Genomic DNA, 26,947 nt, shown 5'->3' on the forward strand with positions numbered 1-26,947 from the left:
GAACTGGTGTGCTATACATTTCTGGACCCAAGTGTTTGTGTTGGTGCTGGAGCTGCACAGCTGAGTGAGTTGGCCGAGTAGTGAAGCAGTAGAAAAGAGCATTTGTCTTTCTTTTCTGTTTGTTGTTAAAAGTTGCTGAAATAAAGTTAAAACACATCCCAGTCTCTCCCTACTGAGTAATAAGACAATGTTCCATCAAATCAAAGCAAAATGTGCCAACATACTATACATTTTTCCCTTTTGTTCTCCTTTTTCAAAGTGATACAGAACAGTCACATATGTGCATTAGTAGAACAATAGTAGTATAGATAATAGTATAGCTCATTTTAAATGAACGGAATCATTACACTAATACAATAATTATGCAGGAAGGTGGAAAGTAATAATTGCTATCATTCATACTTGTGGTTACTTTTGTATTTCTTTTCTCTAAATGGGAACTAACATAGTTGTCTTGTGGCTCCACCAAAAGCTAGGTTTTAGAAATTTGTACCCAAAACAACATCAATATTTTCAGTCAGTAAGAGTCGGACAACTTTTCCGTGCTTGCACTAATTTGCAATTTTCATAGACGAAGGTGAACCCGGCTGGAGTCAGATGGCCGGAATGGTCCAACAGGTGGTTTTGTCTTTAAGGATGTGCCAGTGCGGTGTAATTTTCCTTTCAAAGTTGCACCTCCGCCTGTTCAAACCAGGTCTAAAACCAGCACAGGGCTGTTTTCACGGCTTCAGTGGGCAAGAGCGCACATTAACATACCTATCCAAAATCCCAGACACACAGACCTATGACCGAGGCGGACTAAAATAGGGCCCTTTATCTCTCCATCAGCAGGCCATATTGAGATATGAAAAACACCAGCAAAAATTGACACTTTTGCATCTTTCTATTTAGAACGAACAATTAGGGTGTAGATAACAGCTTTGTAAGGAGGAGTCAGTAACACTGGTTCACTGATGTTATCGTATTTGTTGTAGGAATTCTCAAGTCCTATTACATCACATTTGATGCAACAGTTATGAAGCACGACAATGCTGCATCCATTTGAATCATAGTAGTCCTAGGTGACCTCTTTACTTATGTCCCAGACTTAGTGATCTTCTAAAAATGGCAGCAGGTTGCTTTGTAACAGATACTGCCTGGTCCAACAGGGACCGCCAGGGTGGAAATGGTTAAAACTCATGGAGCTAACCTGATACAAACCCCCTCATCCAAGTTTTGGAAAGACAGTAAATCGCAGAAAAAGCCAGAGTCATTGAGCAACTGTGAGATTAGGAATTGAAATATAATTAGCAAATGTCTAATGCTTGAACCACTTGGGACAAGGAATTTGGTGATTTGAACAAAGAAACAAAACACCACAGAATGGAATCACTGTCTGGAAACAATCCTGACTAACATTTATTTTTCTGTATTTGCCTCATTGTTTTTTCAGGGCACACAAGTGTTAGATAATTAGATTTTGGATAAGATGAGCATTATCTTATCAGCCATTGCACTAGTCATGTGATACTTACCCACAGATTTGTTTTTTCATGGTACTTTTTGATAAACATTAGCAACAGAAAAGATTTAGACACTGCATTCTCTTGGAATCACTGTAATGCTTTACTCATTTACTGCACAGAGCTGGGCATATTGTTTATGGCAGCAGAGAAAGAAAATATACCATAAACCAATGCATACCTCCTTTATTTCATTTTCTGTATGTCATGCCATTACAACATAACCGTGATAGTCTGTGCTAACACTGGGTGAGTCAGTCTATCACACACACTGCTCTGCCTGTGCACGGAGAACTGTGAGATGGTACAGTAAAATTCACTTTATTTTGACAGCTCTTTACATCAACATGGTTGATTCTGTTTTTTTTCTAAGTTGCAAAAACTGTAATCGACAAATCCACTAAACAGTGAGAATCTTAAACTAAGACCAGAGGTGGAAAAAGAAGACATAAAATAAAAAAATAAAATGTGAGATACGTATTCAGGCACTTAGAAATACTCTCGGGTCCTTGGCTACACTGTGCTTCATTACATTGTACATGCATTTTATAGACTATCCTGATCCTGTCACGAGTCTATGAGGTTGCCTCGACAAGACAAGGCTAAGGGCTGTAGCACATCCAAGAACAACTAATTAAAGGGATTTCAAGTATTTCACAAAACATCAACATTCCTATTTACATGTATTCTCTACCTACATATTCTCATTGCATATCCCCTAAGACGTCATTTTAACAACCATTATTCTATCAATTCTGAGACAAACAGTTAAAACATGAACCAAAAAAGAAATACACAAAATATCAGCAACACCTACAATCCACCGTGTGACCAAGCATATGCAGGACTTTTTTCATCTTATTTCATCTAAGTAGCCATTATTTATTTTGGTGAACATCTAATTTCCTGTACCTTTACATATCCATCTCGTCTTTTATCTGGCTTTTCAGTGGCATTCTCTGGTCCTATGTTTTAGTGAGCTTCAGCGGCTGTGATGAGAAGGAAGCCATTTGAGAAAAGACAGCATCAATTTTCTCTTCAGCCACTGCCGGGAACATTACTGTCCACAGTGCTATTAAAGGGAAATGATGCATGCATTGGCAGCGTGACTTGAATAGATAGGGTTGTTTGTGATGATTTGTCATGACCAAGATGATCATATTGACTGCCATTCCCACGTTTGAAGAATCTGCCCTCCCTTTGAAAGGGACCAGTCTGGAAGAATGGAATGAAGTAACAATTATCAGTAACACCAGAGACACTGTAGGACTCGACTAACCACAAAACATCAAAAACAGTCCACTGAAACTGACATTTAGTCTTGTGCTTACTTCAGCTCAGTGCAAATATACAAAGACTGACTCTGATTGACAACAGCTGGCGAAAGACAATAGGAGCAAATGTAGACTTTATACACTGAAGGAACCAAAACACAGTACAACACAGCAACAGCCTGTCCACAAATGTTAAACCAGAACCAGAAACGTTGGATTCCAGAAGAGCATGTTTTTGACTGCTCTCTCCAGACTGTTCAGGCTTACCTCACAGTCTCTATCTGTAGGAATTTGTTCAGTTGTCATGGAGAGAGTTTAGTTGTCATCATGTAACCGGAGTACCTTCAGTACTACTGAATATTGAGGCATTTCTGCAAAACCTGGTATTCTTGCTTTCTGCTCTATCTGTACATGGCGACTATGGTATAGTTACGGTAAGGAAAGGTACAAAAAAAAACCTCATTAGAGTATGGGAAGGCTTAACCGACTAAAACCCTTGCTTATTAAGTATACATAAAGCTACTGGTTGGGGTTAATAAAAGGGTGAATACTAATAATCTGTCAAATGTTACGATCAGGAGTTTAGGATAGCTCTAAGGAAGCAAAGTCTAAATTTCGGCATTAAAGTTGGAAGCCTTCAGAAACCTAACTATTTCTTCACATCTTGCCACATAAAGGTCACACTGCTTTCTACAGTGGCACTGGACATAAATTGTGAGGTGCAGAATTGTCCAACATGAAAGTTAATTTCAATGACAGTGGCTGGTTTAAAGACTGCATCCGGTATCAGGTCCTGAATCTTTCTGGAAACCTCTGGAAAAGTTGTAGAAGATTTGTTTTTATTTTTGTCAAACACATTTTCCAAGGTCAAGAAGGAATTCACTCATGCCAGGTAACATTTTAAGGGCCCCTTTTTAAAAATGTTTTGGAATACCTAAAATCTCTTACCCATTACAATGTAGGGTCGTCATCAATGAGAGTTCATTACCAAGCATATACTGTAGCTCCCAGTTGTAGTAGCTCAGATAGTCATCATTCACATTTGAAACCAGTGGATACGTTGGATAGCATTTGCTTGCAGCTAACCACACCAAGTTAGTTTGATATTTTTGTTTTGTTTTGCATGAATATACTTAAAACTAAGCAGAATTCCTTGTTTCCAATCAAAATAATGTTTCTATATTTGATGTTAAACAGCCAAAACTGACAGATATTTTGAAAAAGGCAAAGAAGACCCTGGTTGTGCCCTCCCAAATTCTAAAAAGGCTCTTGGACAAATTTAGAGGTAACTTTGCAATGGTCATTTTTCTAAAGGCAAGAGTTTGTTTCTAAGGGTCACAATATCCAAGAAAGAAAGATATTTGTGCAATATACTGTCGCGGCTGCATCAAAAAAAAAAAAAAAAAAAAAAAATTGTTGTTCCAAACAACCACATTGAAAATATAAGGGGATTAAACACCATCAGGGAGAAGGGTGAGATGCAATATCACTTAAATACGGAGATACAAATTTTCAGACAGTCGCTTCAGAAAGACATTCATACCAACATTTACACCCCCCTGATGCAAATCATAGCGTGAGATTGGTTTGAAGGTTGGCTTGTCAGATTAGGCGAGTAACAGAAATGGTCAGGCACAATCTACCTGCATTATCTAAATGCCCTGACATCTTATTTCCCCATCGGCTTCTTCTTATAAGTGATGGGCTCTTCCAGAGCACGGCTCAGCTCGGAAAAAGTGATGTTTTTAGTCTATCCATAAAGACAGAATGGGGGAATCTTAAAATGCTGTACTCATCATAAACTGATTGCAAATTGTTATTCATAGCATCCCGTGTACAGATTTTCAAATTCAAGATTTCGGCATTGTATGACCAAAAGTATTTTATAGCAGTTTAATTAACCCCAAAAAACGATCAAACACAGGCATATACTTAAAATATGCAGCCCTGTGTGGATGCTTATGGCAGGATTAGTTTTACGGGTATATTTCAAGTTATTACATTGCGTGACATAATAAATACATTTTTAAAGTTTGATAAAAAAATGTCTAAATCCACCATAGACTAATCAATTTCTTGTAATAAACAATCTTTCTGTACTGAAAAACTGTTCTTGAAAAATATCAACAAAACAACTTTTCTAGATTGTGTGTTCATGGACAATATTTTACAGATTAGGACAATGTTCATCTTTATTGTACAGTAGCACACAATGGCCTTGCTGTATGACGAGTCTGACCTGTGCAGTTTGAAATGGCAGCCAATTGCTGATTTTCTCAGTTTCTCATTATTTAGATACATCATTTCTTATAACGAGATAGTTAATGTTAAAATGACGGACTAAATTATTAAATTAATCTAGAAAGTTACTACACTTACACACAAGTTTAGTTACCGCTGCCAAGGAGGTTTTGTTTTGGATGTGGTTTGTTGGTTTGTTTGTTTGTTTGTTTGTTTGTTTGTGAGCAGGATTACGGAATTTGATGGAAGAGTGGGGCACAGGCCAAACGGAGAACACTTTACATTCTGAATCACGGGTGAATCCACTTATTATTTTTCACTTTCATTAACATTTTCAGTGACAAAACATATTCCATTCTATATCTGGTATGATTCTTACTGCGGTGACTCCATATCACAATCCACATTCATGAGTACCAGTAATCAGCTCAGGCGAGCAAATTAACCTTCTGATTCGTCCACAGCTTCTTCAATATGGATTTTGGCAGTTGGACTGTACTGACTGTAAAACATGACCAAGATGTCGTGGCTAGTTTTGTAGCTTTACATCATCTTAGTACGTATGAATTCATCAGTGATTTTTGTTTTCATTAAGTATATCAATAATGTGTAATCAAAGTCACAGATAAAGTTTTATGTCATTACTAAATAATTTAGTAAAAATAACAACATTTATAACTTTTCTTCATTTTTGTGGCAGTGGTTGCAATAGTGTCCGAGTTTTTTAACAAAAACTCACCATCAGTTGGTACGTTGCCACGTTTGGTTTCTTTATAAACCCTCAACAATGAAGTCGTGTGTTCTATAGCCGCCAAGAACCTGCCATGCCAATTTAACTTAATAGGCTTATGATCAATCCTTTATTGGATCCAAATATCCAAAAATCCACAATGCATTTTGAAAAAACATAAACCCACTGGACTGTTTGCCTCCACAGAGTGTATCAGTGATCAATAGCTGCACAGGTTTCTCCACTCATAATATTGTTTCTCCAATTGTGTAACGGAACATTCTTTAATTAAAAATCCGATTAGGACTTTGTTAATCTGGTGATGAATTTGTTTCTTTTTTTTCTAGTCCAGAAACTGGGATAAGGTGTAGCCTTGCAAGATATAAAGTCAGCAGTGATCCATCAGTGAGAGTTAGTGAGAGTGCCATACACAAAAGTCCGACATTTTTGACATGTTTTTATAAAATCCTTGTTTAGTTTGTTTTTTCTTCCCCTGGCAGAAAAGGGCTTCCTTAGAATCCCGTATTCTTCATAGCCAAATGATTAACTAAATCTTTCAGTGAAAAATGTGTTGTGTCTGAATTGTATTATGTAGATACCTAATTTTGTGTGGTAAAGACGACTTTATATCCCAGATCGGCATACACCAAATCCAAAAGCAGTATCATTAGGAGGCCGTGGATTCAGAAAATGCTAAAGATTTATTTGCAGTAACTGTTAATTCAGATACTGTAATTGAAACTTGCTATCATGGGGTAAGTAAAATACCCCAAAAACCATGTAGTGTTCATTCAATTCTTATGTAAACCTTTCTTTGTTTCCTTTGAGATTCCAAAAAGGGGGCTTTGGAAAATGGAATAAAGGGTGTTGTGTATTACAAATACTTTTATCCCCCAGATATTCCAAATTTCCATTTAAAAAAGTGATTACCATGACTGTATTTAAACCTGAGATTCAAATTTTCAAAGTATTTTTTTTTTTTTTTTTGTAGAAAAGACAATAGTGGTATGGCCTCCCTTCTCATCTCATCTTCGCTCAGCCATGAACATACCCTGATAACGACAAATGACAACATTTCCAAAATACAAAGGTTTTGATGGTCACATCACCTAAAAGTTTGAAATAGTAAACACTATAAATGTGGGTCCCATTACATCAACATTTTGGTGTTTGATAGGTTTGTGGTGGATATAGTCATGATGACACTGCTGTCAGACAACAGTGCTGATATCATCACCCTCATCAGGTTTCTTGGGCTTGCTGGGGAGAGACTTGAGGTACTCCAGGTGGCGTCGGGCGTCTTCCTGGTTCTGACGTACATAATACACCACGTATGAAATGACCATGGCAAACCAACCAAACATGGTCACCAGCATAGCGTAGTCTGTGGTCCTTTTGGCAAGGTTACAGAGGTCAGTGTCCACCGCCAAGAAGGGTCGTCCCTCCTGATCTCGAAGCTCTGAGCTCCTGCAGAGAACCCGGGCGGCGGCCTCATGGTTGTGTGCCATTCCGCCAATGGCCTGCTGGAGGGCACAGTCACAATGCCAGGGGTTATCGTCCACAATGATGCGGGCCTTCAGCCGGGCAAAGGCATCCTTGTGTACGCTAGTGATGCGGTTGTGGGAAAGGTCCAGTACCTGCAAAGTTGCCTCTATGCCACTGAAGGCACCTTCCCCTAAAGTCTCTACTGCGTTGTAGGAGAGATTGAGCTCTCTCAAAAGCCGGAGTCCATGGAAGGCTTGATCGGGGACGGCACCTATCTGGTTGTGGTCCAACCTCAGCAGGACGGTGTCGACCGGGAGGCTGGGGGGGATCTCTTTGAGGCGGGACTGAATGCAGGTAACGTTGAGACCATGGAGGTGGGGGTCGCGTAGGCACATGCAGCCCTTTGGGCACATGCTGGCCGAGGGGAAACACAGGGCCATGAGGACAAGGCTCTGAAGGAGCAGGCACATGGGGATTGAGCGCGACAGCCACAAGTCCAGCAGAGTCATACTGACTGACCGTCAGCAGCATCCCGCCTCGGGCCACAACACCACCACTGGTCCTTTACACACATCGCATTGTGGCAACTGGTCTTCACAATCTCCCCACGAGTGTGTGAACAGATGTTATCATGCTTTGGCGTGGCCTGGAATGAGATAACACAGAAAGTAAGAGTTGACATTTTTATAATTGTTCTGTTTGTCGATATCACCATCAAAGGTCCTCCTTGACAATTTTACAGGAGCCTGTATTTGTTCAATTTTCAGATGCGGTTAAAGAAGCTTTTGTTGGAACAACAAGCTCAGCAACTGGCAAAACGATACTTTTAAAGTCAGTTGTGTACTCACATGGGAAAATAGACTGCTTCTTTACTTGCTGGCCTTTTCAATGATGGGTTCTTCACTAACACTTAGTTGTCTTGCCATATCAGACAATCTGGGAGGGAAATCTATTGCCATGTAGTAACTGATTCCATAACAGTTTTAGACACTTTGGTCCAGACTGAAGTATCTCAACAGATTTGGGATGAGTTGCATTTAAAAAAAATCCTATGGAATTTGTTACCCTGAGGATGCATACCTGCTGAAGGTGTCTGCAAAACTATGGCGTGTTGCCATTTCAATTGTGAAAATATATAAATTATATACCCTCTAAATTTATCTGTAAAGCCAGCACCAACAGGTGTACGGTAAGAGGCATACATGAGGGGACTTCATGTAATGTGACCTCCAGTTTGAATGTTAATTAGCTTCAGGCATTTTGTTTAACTCCTGTTTTGCAGAATTTGTTCTTTTAAAATAGTTGGCAGTGGCAAGACGAACAACAGAGCGACACAAGAATGAATCCAAATAAATGTATGAATAAGCAACTGTTTGCTGTGAAGTTCACCATACTATCTCAAACTGTGATTATATATACATGTTCATTATTATAAAACTGTTTTCCTCCCCAGAAGTAGTCAGAAAAAAAATCTGGTTCAATCTTGCGACAAAGGTATCAGTAGAGTGTCCACATCCGAGTCAGCTGTTATATAACATAGATAGTCAGATGTAAAGTGTGTCCATATAAGGCGGTGGGGTGGAGGGGTGGGGGGCATTCAGTTCTCTAGCTCACGATCTAGCATATTAAAATTTTAAATATCATAATAGATACTACATTCAAGTGCCAAGTATACAGCTTTTATTTGAGAAGGTTTACATCAGTGTAAAGAACTGTGTAGGAGATATAGTGCCTTTAAAACAGAGTGCACAAACTACAAGGGTTTAAAAGTAATTGGACCTTTAGTCCTTTATTTTCATCAATCTAGATGCAGCAGAAATCATAAACTGCATATTAAAGAGGACATAGCCTCCAGATCTGAAAAGCGAGGCAATGCGGAAGTGCCTCTAAGTGAGGCCACTAAGGGTTGGTTCCCAGAAGGTTCAGGCTCAAGAGACTCCCATTAAACTTCTCTCAGGAATTATAAAGTCAATGAACTTTTGCCAAAGTCATAATGATGTCATTTACTAAAGTCACTCCTTCTTGGTTTTCTGGAGGTCCATCTTAAAATAATTTCATCATTAATTAACTGTATTTTTAGGGGGATGTTTGTTTGGTTGACAGGCCTGTGATGCAGTCTGGCTTCTGCTATAGGTGGGCAAGTGTAGTGTCCTCGGGTTCCTAGTCAGATCCAGTCAGATTCACCACTCGCTACATCCCAGCTTGTCCAAATATGATCATTTCTGGCTCCAAAACAGCAAGATGGCACCGGGACCAAAATACCGAACTTTAGGCTTCAGAATGGCAGGTCACAAACCAAAGGGTGCACTGGAAGCGCTGGTGTGACCAACTTGTTGGTAATGTGGCACAGTGTATTGTCAATTTCATAATGGCTGACTAAGGAGCAGACTGCCACCGCCAGCCAAAGTTCAGGCTCGTAATCACTGGATTTATGGTACTACAAGTATGATGCTGATGTTAAATTAGGTTAGGAAGAGGTAGCCAATATTACAAATGTCTCTTTCCCTGGTACTACGAGAACTGCTGCAAATGTAGGGAGCTGTTCAATGACACAAGACGAAGGACAAGACTAAAATTTGCATATCATAGACATTGATGACTGAGATTCTTCCTCCAGCGCAGGATAATTCAACTCAAAACTTAGTTTTCCATTTCACTACTAATTCATTGTCAAAGTGAACAAAGAAAACTCATCCAATATATTGAAATAAGTTGCAGGAACAATGAGAAGTGAGCATAAGTTAATTAAACGCACTGAAAGCTCCCAATGCAATTCATGTATTATTAACACTGATGAGGACCAATGTTCTTGTAAAATCAGTGATGTTGTGGGGTTAATAAATAAATTGCATCGGAAGCTATGAGTGTGTACAATTGACTTTTTGTAATAAATGACACAGTGTCTCACTATACAGCTTTGTACAGCTGGGTGGATTACTATACCAAATAAGGAGGTGAAAAGGTTTTTGAATTGGTACTCCTTCATGTGTAATTTAATTGCATTTCATTTGTAGTTAACCTGAGTGGCCTTTTATATTATACGGCTAAAATTAGCTCCTGCGTCATGATGTGTGCCAACGACCTGATTCACATCCAATTCAATAAACAACAGTCCCCTTAATTTTTTTACAAGATTAACTGGATCGGAAGGTTGCATTAAAATCTTGTTTTAACTGTGTATGGAAGTGGGATGAAATATGCAGGACATCCATCAAACCTGTCAGTGAGATTTTGGATAGGTCTATTCATGTGGGCTCTCGTCCACTAAAGCCACAAAAATAGCCCCCGGTCGGCTGCGTGGCACCTACACTTGGTTTGAGCTAGCGGAAATGCAAGCATGATTTCACCTCAAAAGTGACACAACTGCACAGGTGTAACTTTACAAACACTCCCCTTGTTGTGCTGTTTCAACCACCTCGGCGCAGCCGGGTTCATAGAAAAAAGTTACTTGCGCTGTACCAAATTGCAAATATGTTTTGACGCGCGCTTAGACTAGCTTCTCGCTAGTACGGAAATATGGCTAAATGTTACTTTGGCACCTGTGTTGTTTCAATATTTTCAATATTAGCTCAAGAAAAAGAGAGCTAACACCTGGCACAGATTTGCTATTCAGACAGAGAGAGAGTTGTCTGTCAGAGTAAAGAGGTGACAAGTGCAAAGGATAATAATGAGGACAAAAAGTAGGCAAAGTCTATCGGAGATATTAAACACATTTGGTTTGGAGAAAAAAAAAACACTTGGATTTAATCTAAAAAAAAAAAAAAAAAAAAAAAAAAAATAGGTACACAAGATTAAACTAGAAAATTTAAAAAAAAAAGAAAAAGCTGTAAAGAGTTCAAGTCTTGATGAGAAGAAAGGCATTTGTATGATGAATAAAAAGCCTGGTGAGTGCACAGCAGGTCATGGATGTTCTGCAGGGTGGATGAAGGTGGACTTGTTTCATTGTCAACCATCCAGAGATTCGGCACAATAATAAAACTATCAGTAGACTCAAAACCAGAAAGTTCCGGCTGCGGTTCACAAAAACCTCCAAGGGGATGGAAAGACGAAAGTATATCTGTCAAAAACAATGGTGTTCTGCTATGCCTTGTAAAGGTATGGCTGCCAAGGAAACTGAAATAGTGTTGACAGAGAATGAATAGGATGAATGGAGACCGGTATAGAGAAGCCTTCTGTGACCTTAAATTCAACCAAATGCAGTAAAACTCACTGGACCACATTTAATCTTTCAGCAGGTCAGAGATCCTAAACTTACGGGCAAAATCAATCATCATTCACCGATTTCAATGCACTTGCTGAGGAACCAAAGAGAGAACGACAATAAGTAGGAGTGAAAGCAGTCTGCAGTGAAGGTCTGGGAGAGCCTAACCAGGATGATACAAAGAGTCTGCTGATCTCTGCGGCCCCAAAACTGCACTCACTTGCTGCAAAGGACTTTACACTTAATATTAAATATAATAACAGTGTTTGACGTAATGTGTATCTGTCCAATTACTTTGGAACCAATCAACTTTGGGCACTTTGTATGGTGGTATATATCTCGTACACAGTTTGAGTCTGAAGAACAGCAAATCTGCAGATACAGTATTTCACTCATTCCATTAACCTTTCTCATGGTGAGGAATATTATGATTTACTATGAGTTAACAAAGATGACTAATTCTACCTCGCAATGATCTAATACACTTTGTTTTGTCAGTGTGAGTCACAATCTTGCAGCAGCTCTAAGGACAGCGTAAAGAAACAATGGCACCACAGCCACAGTCTTCTAAACTTTCAGTGGCCTTCACGACTCTTTCCTGGCAATCAATGCAGTTTTAAATATTTTTACATGTCCATTTTGTTAGTTCATGAAAGGTTATTGTCGTTTGAGCGTTTTGATTTCTTTAAGTTTATTTGGAATTCAGTAAAAAGAAGGGGGATACAAATTTAAAAAAAATAAAATAATTTCATCTTTGTAAAATGGAGGGGCAAGAGCAGAGTTTTTTAAGGGCTTTAAAGATGATGAAAATATATATACGGCATTAATACATGTAGGTTCTGAAAAGTTTTGTACCACTTTTAGAGGCAACTCCTATTTATTTGCTGGCGTGGAGGTAGCAATAATAGTGTCTAACAACAGCCGATGAGAGGAGAGCCAAGGGATCGTTTGTTTTTTTGCAGCAGAGGACCAGTAGCTCCGAGGCCCACATCAAGCTTTTCATCCAGCTGCTGCTCTGTCAAGAGAGGAAAAACCTGTTGTTGTATGGAAACAGGTTTTGTGTTGAATCTATTAAAGCTGTTTGTTTGGTCCTTATGGGAAGCCAGTGGCGTCCTTTATAAAACACTGCGAAGAATCCATACTAAAAGTGTACGTACACACAAAGGCCGAAAAAAGCGTACACTAAATAATATTTAGATTTATAAAACCATGCGCGAGCACATCTGCACCCAATGCTCCCTTTATAAATCACAATCCACGGTGAAATACACGTACGTAGATCAGCCTCATATCCTGCCTCCTATACGTCCACATTCAACAATAAATGGTCAATGCGAAGCACCCTTGGCTGATTTTAAATCAGCCAAGGGTGCTTCTTTGGAAGAAGTCTTATTTTCCTGATACAGAAATCGAGGTGCGTGTGGACGAGGTAGAGGACATAAAGCTCATGTTGTTTGGTTTCCACAGCACTGGGGTCACAACCAACAGACAATGCAGCGGCTGGCAGAAGTGTTTCTACACAAAAACAGCAAACTCCTATTTGACAAAGCTTATCGTGATGACTGGCTCAGTTGACCGTGAGTCATCCCTTAGTTCTGACGTTGTAGGTCCAGGTTGCTGGAGGACCTTCAATGATGCACTGATCTCCCCTCTCTTCCACTCTCCACGCATTCATGTGCCACCATTATATCTCATAACTTTATGCCTTCTCTCTCCCACAGTTCTGTTTACTTTTTGTTTCCTCTCTATTCTGCTTGCTCGCTTAGTCTGGTGCAAGGACTGTCGGAGGTTTCTTCCTGTTAAAAGGATGTTTTTTCCTTTAGCAATCACTGGTGTGAATTGTTGGGTTTCTCTTTATAATGTTGTGAAAGTTATGTTTTAGGGAGTTTTCTATGTTACATGCCTTGAGACAACCTGTGTTGTGAATCTTGCACTATTTGAATAAAATAAAATTGAATTGAATTAGCCGTAAAAACATTTCACTCAAGACCACACATCAATCTCATGGTAGCACAAGAGGCAGACAAAACAAAAGTCTTTAGGTCTCATCCTGTTCACACCAAAACTGTCTGTACCGAACTTCATGACAATCCTTGGGATAGTTGTTGAGACACTTCAGTCTTGAACAAAGTGATGGACTGATCGACACTGACATCATTACAGCCGCACAGCCAGTGTGTCAAAGAAATATTGTGCTGTCAAACTGAATTTAGAGCCATTTGCTTTAAGGGCCTTTCAGACGACATGAATATGCTTCTGTGTGATGTCTTATTTTTGTGTTTAACCGACAGCTTTGTTCCAGAATAAGGTCCAAAATTGCTTGAAGCTTGTAAAGAGAATAACATCAATTTTAAGACCTTTATTATGTCAAACTATGCCCCTGTGATATATGTTTCTAAATATGGAGTTAGATCGAAAATATATTTTTTTATTGTCAACTAATCTCGTATGCCTACCCGAACCAACAAAGAACGGATTTTATTACTTTTGTCTGTTATTCCACTGCACCATTGACTTTCATTGTTGTCCACAAAAACATTAAAAAAAAAAAAAAAACGCCGGTGAGCCCCAGTGTTACACAGATTAACATGTTCCTTTATAACCATATACACACACATTGTAGTTTATTTCACATATACACCATCGTAGTCTACTAAATACTAAAGAGGAAGAAATGTTTATTTATCCATAACTGAAAATAGTCCTCAGCAAATAAGCTATTTCCAACTGTTTGACATTTGTTAAAAACTACAATGGCCAGCTGTTTTAAGTAATTTTTCTAAAATAAATCTAGTTATTGATGATCTATCTTCATTAGGAAAAAAAACAATATAAGCAGTAGAGCACTCCAAATTATTAGGTAATTCTTTGAGGTACATTTTGTAAAAGTAAATTTGGTTGTCTGTTGGACTGGACAGTGAAGTTGGCAGTGGCTGGTATTGCGGTAATAGATGCGGGTGTCCTATAAGGCTGAGCCCTTTTTACTCCCACAGACTTGTTTTAGATGGACTGCGCCCTGTATCATCTGGCCGTCATTAATTCTGACAAAACCATAGATTGTATATACAAATGGACGTAACTTCCATGTCTGAAAAGGAAAGCCAATGTACAAATGCCGTGAAGTGCAATGTCACTAAGGCCATAGCGGCCTTAGTGACATTGCACTTCACGGCATTTGGTGATTGGTGGCTCCAAAAAGCCTCTGGCTCCATAGACTCCACTAATGAAATACAAAGTCAGTAAATATTTTTCATTATGGTGTCATTTGCTATAACCCTGCTTCCAAAGTGTTGGGACACAATGTAAAATGTAAATAAAAACAGAATGTAATGATTTGCATGATCATGTTAACCTATATTGAATTAAAAATAGAACAAATAGAAAATATCAAACTAAAACAGAAGTTGAATTGTTCTATGAAAAATATATGTTCATTTTGAATTTGATACCAGCAACCCATCTCCAAAAAGTTTGGACAGGGGTAACAAAGACATGAAAATGTGTGTAATGGTAAAAAAAAAAAACAACAAAAAAAAACAGCTGGAGGAACATTTCACAACTGGTCAGGTCGGTAACATTATTGGGTATAAAAATAGTATTTCAGAGAGACACAGTCTCTCAGCAGTGAAGATGAGGAGAGGTTCACCACTTTGTTGACGACTGCGTGGGCCAATGGTGCAACAATCTAACAATGATGTTCTTTAATGTAAAATTGCAAAGAATTTGGGGATTTCATCATCTATGGTTCATAATATCATTAAAAGACAGTCCAGAGAAGTCCTTGTATGCAAGGGACAAGGCCAAAAATTAATGTTGGATGGCTGTCATCTTTGGGCCTTCAGACGGCACTACATTAAAAATTCAATTTTATTCAGCTTCAACATTTGATATGTTTGCTCCATTTTCCATTAAATGTGTTTACAGGATTTGCTAATTATTAAATTCAGTTTCCCTCACTCCTTCTGATCAGAGTTGTGGTGTCCACTCCATAATTAATTAGTTATTAGACCAGCAGTATATCTGAGGGCGTGTCTCGTATGACTGGCATGCTTTGGGTGCAATCATGTTCCCACTATAGGTGGGCGGGCACAGTGTTCTTGGATTCTCATGATGCGTTCAAATATGGTCATATTTACAGTGTACACAAGAAGAGTCCATATGAACAGTCCCTCTTGTGGTATTCACGACATCAGAACTTTTTTTTTCCATAAGCCTAAGGTTCACGAGTTGACGTGTTTGCTGATGTTAATGGAAATGACGAAGGCCCTGGAAATTCATTTTTCATTAGATGTTAAGTTAATGTGTTGTCATTTTAGTCCCAGAGGAAAATGTTGATCTTCCCAATGCTCACATTGTTTCCCTCTGTGCCTTTGCAATTCCTGCATTACGTTATCCAGCTGTTTGCTTGCTAAATTGTTAACTTCTGTGGCTTTTAAACGCCGTCCATGTTGCCGTTGCCTTCTAGTTAAGACTTAACCACTTGCACGCCAAGCGTACGCTGCACACGACTTCCCATGTTGCAACCGAGAGCTCACCAGTTCCATTTGAACACAGCAATCGTTCACCTGTTATAAATATAACGGTGCCTCAAGTTCCCAACAGAATACAGCATTTTTACTGACATTGTTGGCCCATTTTACCAAATGAACTCCACCCTGACCAAGGAGAAGAAATGCTACGTTCTTCAGAGACACGCTCCAAAGATAAAAAAAAATAAATAAAAAAAAAGATGAAAAAGGATTTGTACTGCAGCTTAATAATGAGAATGGGCCCAAACACACCTCACAGTTTTAAAGCATTACTTGAAAACCAAAGAAAACCAAGGAGTGCTGACTGTCATAGACTTTCCTCCACAGTCACCTGACCTCAACCCCAGTGAGGATCTTGGACCCCACTGAAAGTAAATAAAAACTCCAACCAACCCTTTGTGGATCAGAAAAGATGCAGCTGGAAAAACTTCAAAAGCCAGCAGGTGAGGTAGTATAACCTCTACAGCCTCTGTTCCCTCTCTGTGCTTTTTATATTAGATATTAAAAATACTGGGCTGTGCCACCTGAGAGATACTTCTGGATTTGAAGTAGGGAATGGTCTGTTCTCTTCTTCCCCCTTTGACGCACCTTCTGAATATGGTCTCTCCCTTTGTCACATACAGGCTGCACACGCTCAAACATCTACTGTATTTAAAATTATTCCATATTTCAGTATCTGAAATCCTCCATCTACGGCCCAATTTAATTACTACAAAGTTTCCCTTGGATGTCTTACACATACAGATTGGTCTCATTGCACTAAAACTGAATGTTTTTTTTTTAAAGGTAAGAAGAAGCTGCTGTTCCGACACAGAATTTCCAGTTCAGAATTCCAGTAAATGTTCAATTGAGATATTTCCTGTGTCAGGTTAGAGAAACACCTCCTCAATAGTTACGTTTTTCTCTACAGTTTTTGAAAGATGCATGGCCTGGGTTATGAAATTGCTCGCTATTATTCATTGATTATGTACCAGTCAATTACGGTGACAAATGATTCAAGGCTGGCAAGGAAAAAATAATTAAATGTCCCTGTCACAGAGAAAGAACAGTGCTTTTGAGAGTAATTAAAGGGCTACCAAGGGATGTCAGAACTACACTCATGCAGTTAAATGTTTTAATTGCTTTTAGATAATTCTATCAAAACTAGATAGACCCGGATTTTAAGATTCAGACTGTTGGAGGTGTGAAACACCCAATAGGGCTTTGCATACGTTCTTGGAGGATAAATTGGTGTCCTAAAAGGGATTAAAAATGTACATGTTTATATAGGTAGTTCATATTTCCAGTAAGAAATTATTTGGCAATGTTTTAGTCAAAAGATGTCAGGCGATACAATCTGGGATAAACTTGGCTAAAAAGCGTGGGTCAAATACATTTTGAATGAAATCAACCAGATTGCATTTTCCAGTGATGCAATGAGGGACATTTTTTGAATTTTTCTATTGTGAAAGGAGAAATGATGTTATATTTAGTAATATATGATGTGTTGAAACAACATGCTTAGCGTAACGTAATGCAGGAAATGCAAAGACACAGAGGGAAAAGATGCGACCATTGGGAAGATCAACATTTTCCTCAGATGAAGACTAATATCTATGTTATGAAGACAAAATCTACATGACTAAAATCTAAATTTACTAGCTTGGCATTCAATAAAAAAATGTATTTCCATGGCCTCTGCCATTTCTGAAAACGTCCAAAAACACGTCAACTCGTGAACTCGAGGCTTGTAGAAGATTTTGATTTCCGACATTGTAAAGGCCACATCACAGACCTTTTTCTTACAGAAGACATTTTGAATTCTCCCTCGGGAAAGCAAAGGAGTATCAATTATGTCTGCGTTCCACATAGGCCACATCCTGCTTTTGTGCAAGCTGGTTCACTGTTATTATGTAATAAGACACTTAATGGAAGTGAACTTTCATTAGTACACCTGTGCTTTCCCTACTATGAGACAAATGTCTACTGTGAAAAAGGTCTCTAGTGTATACCAGTCTACTTCCACTTGCCCTCTGTCAGATTGTCTCGTGTTATCCCAGCTGTAGCTTTCCAGCTTTTTTTGCCTGTCAAGTTTTTTAACCTTCTTCCTGTTTTTGGACTTTTGGACTTCAAACAATTCTTAGATTGTCTGTGTCAGATTCAACCATTGAAAACAGGAACTGAGTGACTGACTTTCAGAAACTGTTACGGAATCCAACAAGCAATTCATTTGAAATATAATGGAGCCTTAGCTACTGCCTCAACTGCATTTTGAAAACAATATTGAAATATAGTCTTACAAGAACTTTCTCTTACCAATCACATTTAGTAAAGTTTTAGACATATAGTTATCTTTTAACCTGCAAAGTAAATTGTTTCTTACTGGGAGCTGATTCTAAAGTTACATTTCAGTCTAGGATATGTGACTGAATAAATAAATAATTTCAGAGATGCTGGTATTATCCATGCTTGTAGATTCTTTTGGAGGAAATTGTGCATTTTCTAAATGTATTTCCAATGAGAAACTGGCAGGTTTTGCAATCAACTTCAATGCAGACATGTACTTGGGAGGTAGCATCTAGTGGCCATTAAAAGAACTGCAGCTCAAAGGAATCAGCCTCTGCCATGACAATCATGACAACAAATATGGTCCTAGCACATACATTTTTGATGTTTTAAATGAAAAATCATCATCACCTGTAATGACAAACTTTCAGAAAATATTGTTTTTTATTTCACAGCTTTACTGGTTTATTTCACTCTCGTGCTCTCACAGTCCAGCAGCAGGCAACTATTTTCAGTGAAGAAGATCTGTAAAAATGGCACATGCTACCCAATGCCAAACACCAGAGAGACTAAATTCATAACTAAGCAGGAATCATAGTGAAACAAAATATCTGGCTAGTGGGTGGAGACCAAAACAGCTTGAGTAAAAGGAGAGTGAATGCTGTCCTTGTGTCAATAACATAAAAGTTACATTAGATGTGTTCATGGGCTAACACATTAATCATATAAACAGAATAAGGTAATCATACTCAAAACCAAGTAAATATGACTTAATGCAGCTTTAACCATAAAGCCTGACATTTTTGACAACAATACCATAAAATATGACAAGACAGCTGGGCTGGAAGTAGGATTGCTGCATTCAATTTTCAATTTGCAACTGAATTGATGTCATCAAAAAACACTTAAAACTGCTAAAAACCTGTATAGCGGTTGGATTCCTACTCAGTCCTCTCCAATGCACTCCCAGTTATAGATGACCGACATATAGCTCTACTTTCAAAAGAGGCACATTTGAGGAAAATGGGGCTGTTACCAACTGCCTCAAAATTGCTTGCAATCAGAATGTTTGTGGCATGGATGAGCACTTACTCTGCACACTACAGCTTTTTCTGCAGCATTCATTACAAAACAAGGCTAGCACACCTGACACACTACAACCTGCACAACCTCACAGCAGAGCTGCTTCACTGGTCTTACAGGTTAGATCGTGAAAGGTCAGACAGCCTCCTCTGTGAGTGAGGGTTAAAATATCAGGAGATATCTGTTTCTCAACCTTTAGCAAGAGAATGCAAAAAGAAAACGAATTGTATCATTTAAGGAAAAATACTGTTCATTGCACAACCAATCAACTTTTCGGTTTCTAGTTGATCAACCCACAGTTTGTAATGTGTAGACGACACCAAGGTAATTTATTCTTTAAAGTGGCACTAATCGATGATTTTATATCAACAATGAATCAAACTACCAGATGTAATTTGCCAGTCAAACCAACTCTCATTACAGATCTTTTAGCACCTCTGAGCTTATTGTTTTGGTTTTACGGCCCACTATTTTACCGTCTTTTTCTCACTGCTGTCATTAACATTGTTTGAGAGAACTCTTCAGTGAAAAGCTCTGTTAAACCATCTGTCCACTAACTGCTTACCAACAACAACAACAACTAAAAACTAAAAACAAAGACAACCTGGTGATGTCCTATGGTTGACCATTAAGAACTAAGGCAGATATGATTCCCAGAAGTGAGTCTGATGTAAATTAAAATACATTTCCTCTTGAACGTATTTGCTTTTGGAAATTTGCTATAATGTAGGATTCGGCTGACGGACGATGTGCCGATCACTGACAGTCATCCCAGTGGGAGTCCAGATTGCAGGAGGGGTTGAAGCAACATGCATTTAGCACGACGAGACATCCTTTGCTCAATCCAGCCTCATTTCAATGTGCTGTCAATTACACATTTACGACATACTCAACATTGTAAATGTTTTAACGCTATAGAGTTTGTGATTCTCCACCAAGCTTGAATCATGTCGGTCCAGACTATTCAGATTATTTAAGAGGGTCAGGTTCTGCGCTGCAGTGGATAAATGAACTGTGTGAGGGGGCGTTGGTCTTCTGTGAGTCTGATGTGAAATTGTAGGTGAGGTAAACTGAAACATAAAATAAATGACACTAAACCAGAGAAAGCTTTGGTAAAACAAGCATCAGGTAGACAGCCTGTGCTAGTAGTCAACATCATATTCCAGCTTGGTAGATATTGCCCGACCCTAAGGTATATACACGTACACCTCACAAGTTGATGGGGTGAAAAGAAGACACCAAATGAATGCTAACTTTGCTCCATGTCTGCCAGATGCACATATTGGCAACTATTAGCAAATACTTTTGTAAGCTTTATATGGTGATGTCAATGTGGCGTTTACAGCTTGTTCTGCTGCCCTCGAGTGGCCACAACAACAAAAAATTTGAATAAATATAATAGAAATGCAGCTTTAAAAAACAAGAGTACATCCAAATAGATGGAACACATATAAACTAAGATCACTGAAAATAAAGAAAGCTTCCAAAATAAATAAAAATGTGATTATCAAAATTCCTTGCATAATTTCTGTTTCTGTGCTGATGAGGACACAGTATGCGTTTGGAGTAGTTCATAAATTACCGTAACCAGAGAAGCAGCTAGTGGTGGTCAAATGTGAAATAATCAATGCATTCAACAGTCACATTACACCATTGTGGCCTCATTAAAATACCTTCAGCTGCATCGTTTAACCTATTGAGGCAGATTGTAATAGAAGAGAACCACATCCTGCAGCTGGTGTGGAAATGTACTGACAAGCAGGAAGGATGGGATTTAAAGGTACATTATACTTAAGGTATTGATACATTCATCCCTGAAGCTGGTTATAATAAATGATTTATGCCAATATTGTGACTTCACTATGATGATTTTAATGTATAAAGATGAAAAACAACAAGCAACTCACCCAAACAGGGATTTAGGTGACAACAGTTAAAAATGTGACTATTTTGTAAACAATCTTGTGACAAGGTGTCGATATCAGCACCAATATGATATCTATCAATATGATATCTTGATAGCTTCGAACTGCTCATTAGTCAGTAATAAAGGAAAATATTTGCGATAAGAAGCTATACTAACTTAAATACAGGCTTAATTTCCGTAAACGCTGATCCTAATCAGAATCTCGTATTATATAAACTTTCCAACATGCTGAATAGATGCTTTCACAAAAATACATAAATCATTCATAAATTTGATTTAATTATTGAGCACAAGAGTGACATTTCGACTTTACGTCTTTATCACAAATTTGTCTACAATATAGACTTGTTAGAGTTAATCAGTCACCTCAACATGAAGCCGCCCATCAATCAACTCCAAATCCACTACTGAGCTACAATTAAATTCCCTGAAGGAAAGACCATCTAAATATAGTGACAGTGAGATGCAGTGAACTAAATCTTGTGTTTTGAGTTCATTTAGTGTCATTTGATTCTAAAAGACAACAACAACAAGTCTATATGTGGATTTAAATAGGTAAACATCAAATCAATAAATTACTAATAGGCATTTTTCACTTGGCATTTTGGAGCAGTACTCAATGCAATGACAACAAAAAAGTATTGATACCCAGCCCTGCAAATAACTTGTGATTTTGATTTTATTCCTGGCTGCACGAAAGAAGCTGTCTACTCATTTCATACCTGGGAAATTTACATAAAAATATAATTTAAAATTAACTGAACAAATATGACAAATATTCTCAGATTCAGGCCACTTTGCTGAAATAGAGTCTCCCAACCTAAGAGTAACCACTTTAAAATAAGACTTTAAAATCGGTACACTAGGTCCACAAGAAACGCAACAACTAGAAGTAGCTGGTCAGGGGCTGAACGACCTTTCTGGGGGCATTTGAACTGAGTTTCAGTTAACGCTCTCTGCAGGCTACAAGATACCGACGTGTCAGTCAGGTGTCTGGTCACCACCTTGTGAATGTGATAAGTCTGAACAGACGATCAAGATATGAATAACAAGAACACCGCATGACCGGGATGTACCTGCAGTCTGGAGGGATACACCGAGAAACCCCTCATCATCCAGCTGTGGCCTCACATGTGGAAAACCTCTGCTCTAACTCAACTAGTTCATTGCCGCATAAATGTGACGCTTTGAAAGCTCCGCTGTCACATCACATACGAGGCTTTGCCAACACATCCTGTCGGTTCTATGACCTGAGCAGACAATAGCAGATAACCTAACAATTACCTTTCAGCCTTCTTACTATTTGTTTAACCTGTGGCCGCGACGAAATGTGAAGAACGTCACGCAAAACTCTATTTAATCATTTAGAAATTGAATATGCCAGTCTTCCCTGGCAAACAATGGCTGAACTAGTTGCAGATTTAAAAACAGCTTCTAAATCTATAGGAGAGACCTTATTATTCGGCACACAATGAACACACTCAGCAGCGGTTATTTAAACATTATTTCAACTTTTATGAATGGTTCACACTGGCCGCTACCGCCCTTCGAGGTGCGTTTTGCTGGGAAAAGATAGCAAGAAATTGCAGATGAAGCTGGAATAAAGTTTAAATTATGCAAACGGCGAAAAAAGAAATGCGGCTTCCTTGTACGCCGCATTAATACGTGGCTTCTCTTCTCTTGAATGACATACTGACATCAATTTAAGATGCTGTGGTATTTCGATAAAAACCAAATAAACATGAAATTCTATTTTTTTAAAATGGCGTCTGGCACGACGTTCCGTGTGAAAACGTCACGCATCAGCTTACCTGGACTGCCGACACCAAATTAAAGCTTTGTGTGGTATAATTGTACAATTAGACAAAACCAACAACTAACTAACAAGCATATAACTACTTATTTAAAATCATTCATTGTCAACATTATAAATGAAATCTATCAAAAACAGTTCTTCCATGCAAACATTCATGAAACGAGCAACCGTGGCAGACAGACGGCTCAAACATACAGCGATACAGCCGAGACAGGAGCAACAGGCGACACAAGTCTCCTCACCTGCAGGTCCTCTACTGCTCCGGGGAGAAGCTCCTCATCCCGTGAAGCTGAGCAGCCGGAGTGAGGAGGCAGCCCGCCTGCTGGACTATCCGCTCCGATGTACGAGTCGCAGTGTGAATTCGCATCTTTTACCTCTGGATAAAACACTGCACAGGAGTGAATGGGGAGAAAAGGGAGGGGTTCGCTGTGTGAAGTCTCTGCAAAGACGAACCCCACTTCCGGTCTCAGCTTTCAGTATAATGATCAATCATGTAAATTGGTTTTAAGATTAATTTGAACATCAACAACTAGTGACCCACCATTTACAACAGGAAGGAAGATTTAACTGAATATTAAAATCATATCGTTTGTAGTCTTTTCAGAGTGAACAATCAAATATAACAAACACAAACATATCGTTTTTAATACATAAGAAACTTTTACAATTATATATTGTTGTTTTTTTTAATCAACTCTCAGGAATCAGAGTCATAATTTCATGTATCTACTGTCTTACCTTGCACACAGCCCTGGATAACTTCTTATAGAATCAAACCTGAAACTAGATTTCTCAGAACAGTAATAACTGATCAAAGTCATATTGCAACCTCAATATTGCATTAACCATAACCCACTCCATTGTTCTGCTGCAGCATTTTTGTGCTGTTGATTCCCCAAGTGGTTCTGATTCTGGACAAGTGAAAGATTTTGTTGGCTTTTGAAAGTCATTACATCTCCATTCTTTCCTCCAGCCGTCGGCAGCAGGACATGGCATGTTTGTGAGACTTTTAGACTTCAGAAGCTGGAAATTTCATACAGGAGATCGACTTGCGTGTTTATGGGAAATAACTACAGTGTAAGAGATTTCCTCATCAGTCCTAACCTTCCCTTGCTAATTGGATCTATGTCGACCATTGTGCTATTTAGAATAAATGTCGTCAGAACAAGCCTCTTAATTTTTATGCTCCAGGCCGGGTGTTAAATGATCTGAGTCATGAATGGCACCGTAATTCATTCCTTATTATCTGCAGCCTCAGGTATGTCCTCATTTCCGATAACATAACAAGAACATATTGCATCAATCCTTTCAGTATTATAGACACGGCTGCTCTACATTAAAGCTGACAGCCAGGTGAGTCTCCTCACAGCAATCCTACTGTGACAGTAAGGTATGAAAAAAATGTCTTCAGTTACTTTCTCTGAAAAAGGAACAAAACATCTATGCGTTCATTGCTTGAGGCTATGAGGTTACCCAGCCAATTGTTGACTGGTCATACAAAGATAACAGGATCTTTTCTTTTCCGTCCAGACAAGCTATGGAATTTGTTTTAATACTTGAAGTATATCTATAATTCTTTCCTTACTTTTTCTCAGACAACAGCATAATCATGAGTTTAGGCTGAAAACACAATATTACCAACATTTCACACTGTTCTTTTCCCCAGGCTGTCAATTGATTCTGTTTTGTAAAAAACATTGACATCAGAGAGATGAGCAAAATGTGCCTGTTAGCATCTTAAACATACGCACAAGGCACCTTGTCTTATGCACTGTGACGAGCCAGGTATAAAAGGGGCATGTGACCAAGTATAAAGATGGTTAAAGTCTGAGTAGGAAGCAGGTTAGAGGTGGCTGGATGGAACAAACCATGAACTTTCACCTGGGACAACAAAGGTCATTGTGGATTCCTTATTTGAACCCAAACCATGATCTTTCCCTCACCAAGTAGTTTTGGTGCCTACTGCAAATCAAACCAATACAAAATGTAACACTTTAACATGACCTTATAATTACAATAATTATTTTAAATTCCATTACATCATTTGAAGCATTGCAGACAGCTGCTAAATTGAAAAATAAAAAAAAGCTCACCATATCCTTGAGATACGCAATTAAGGGTCAAAACTATGGGATTAAACTTGTATCATAATGTATTTAAGAAAAATTAAAAAAATACACTTTTAAAACAGAAGAAGTTAGAGTTTATAGCTGGCTACCATTTTTTGCACTTCCGTCCATTGAAGCCGTCCCTCTAAAAGTAACTGGCCTATGGAGATGCTGCAGTGTAATACCTGCCAACGTGACAGCTCAGTGTCAGGATTGAAATCCTGAAAAATATTTAATAAATACAATTGAACCTGAAAAATAAACAAAGAAACAAAAAAATGTAAGGAACAAAACAACAACAAAAAAGTCGTCAGCATATAATAATCAAATGCTGCACTCTTGTATACTGTAATTATATTGTAAGTTGTGTAATCAATTTGCTTTCAGTTTATTTCTATTAACTTTTGTTTGATTTTTATGAGTCTTAGCAAACTATTTTAATGATTTAACTGTAATGTTATGTCACCGTCATTCATCCTGTATTTGTAGATGTTTACCTGAAACCTTTACACAATATCCATTTTGCTAGTTTTCAACTGTTTATCCACTCTGTTACTTTTAGCTAATCTAACCATTTACTGCTTAATTTTAAGATATTTCATTTCATTTGTTTTTAAATTTCTAAAATACTTTTATCTAACTATTACAACCCATTAGGCTACTTATTTGAACCACTCATTAATAGCCCATTGAACTATTTCAGCTTAGCTAATCGTGTTTCAAATAATACTTTTAGTTGACTATTTAGCCATTACCTCACTATTTCAACTATTTAGCATTATCTATCCAGCCTGACCGTACCGGACAAATTTGATTACTTATAAATAATGATCAACTGTATCAAAGGTTCTACCGCTCAACCTCTATAAGATATTGTCTTGATAAAATATATTTACCTGTTTGACAACATATCACAGACCCATAAGAGGCACGCTTGCATGTTTTCTTGGTAGTGTTAAGCTCTCTCGGCTACACTGAAGAGAACTGATGTCTGATAATGTGCTTTTATTTTGAGGGCAGGTTCACCTGGTTTCCTTGCAGTGTTGTGGCAGCTTGACACCGCTGTGATGTTCACCATGTAGAGAGAATTTAAAATGAATGGAAAGCGATCATTTGGCAGACTGCTTCTGTATGTGGGGCTGTTCATGCCAATACATGTCTAATATAATAATTATTGTTATTATCCTTGTTATTGAATTTGTTTGATCTTTTTTGTTGTTAGTTGCTGATGGCGGTGGAGCGGGGAGAGCTGGAGGTATTATTTGAAGGCCCCACAGCTCCACATGCCAGGATTTACAGGCACATTTTATTGCTCCATATGTATTCAGTTGATCTGTTCTTTGTATCTGTAACCTTTATAGACTTACTTTTGATGAACAAAATATAAGCTCTCAGGTATGTATGTTGTACATGTCTCTGAATGTGGGACTGGCTGAGGAAATATTATAGTTATGAATGGCATTCTCTCGTGAAATTGTCCCGACCTTTAAGCAGGTCACACCGATCCAAAGGAAACCAGGTCACACACATACCTGCCAATCCAGGCCAAGGCCATCTGCCCGCCAGCCAATTGTTCTTCACCCTCAGTCCAACCTAAAGCAAGGCCAGACATCTGATAATCATGACAACAAACAGCAGAGGTTTCAAGTCTACCCCATTCATAAATACCTCTGTTTGACCAATAAATGAAAAAAAGAAAAAGAAAAAACTGCACTGATCTTTTCCATTTAACAACCACCCTTTAGGATTTTTTTTATTTTTTATTTTTTTATTATTAGTAGACTGA

General features: G+C 38.4%; 1 protein-coding gene across 1 annotated transcript; it reads right to left on the minus strand.

Moving 5' to 3' along the window:
- Positions 1-1,671: 1,671 nt before the first annotated feature.
- lrrc3b (leucine rich repeat containing 3B) lies at positions 1,672-23,434 on the minus strand. The gene is made up of 2 exons (XM_069719168.1): positions 23,296-23,434; positions 1,672-7,878 (listed from the first exon to the last, which is right to left on the minus strand). Exon 2 carries the CDS (start codon positions 7,739-7,741, stop codon positions 6,959-6,961), a length of 783 nt encoding a protein of 260 aa, XP_069575269.1. The 5' UTR covers positions 7,742-7,878; positions 23,296-23,434; the 3' UTR covers positions 1,672-6,958.
- Positions 23,435-26,947: the final 3,513 nt, after the last annotated feature.

Source organism: Brachyistius frenatus, unplaced genomic scaffold, assembly GCF_029030835.1.
Source record: "Brachyistius frenatus isolate BFR_SWC_R1_liver_20210118 unplaced genomic scaffold, ASM2903083v1 Contig_209, whole genome shotgun sequence".
NCBI classification, from domain to species: Eukaryota; Metazoa; Chordata; class Actinopteri; family Embiotocidae; genus Brachyistius; species Brachyistius frenatus.

Coding starts and splice junctions, on each gene's coding strand:
- lrrc3b (XM_069719168.1), bottom strand. CDS start 7,741: ATGACTCTGCTGGACTTGTGGCTGTCGCGCTCAATCCCCATGTGCCTG.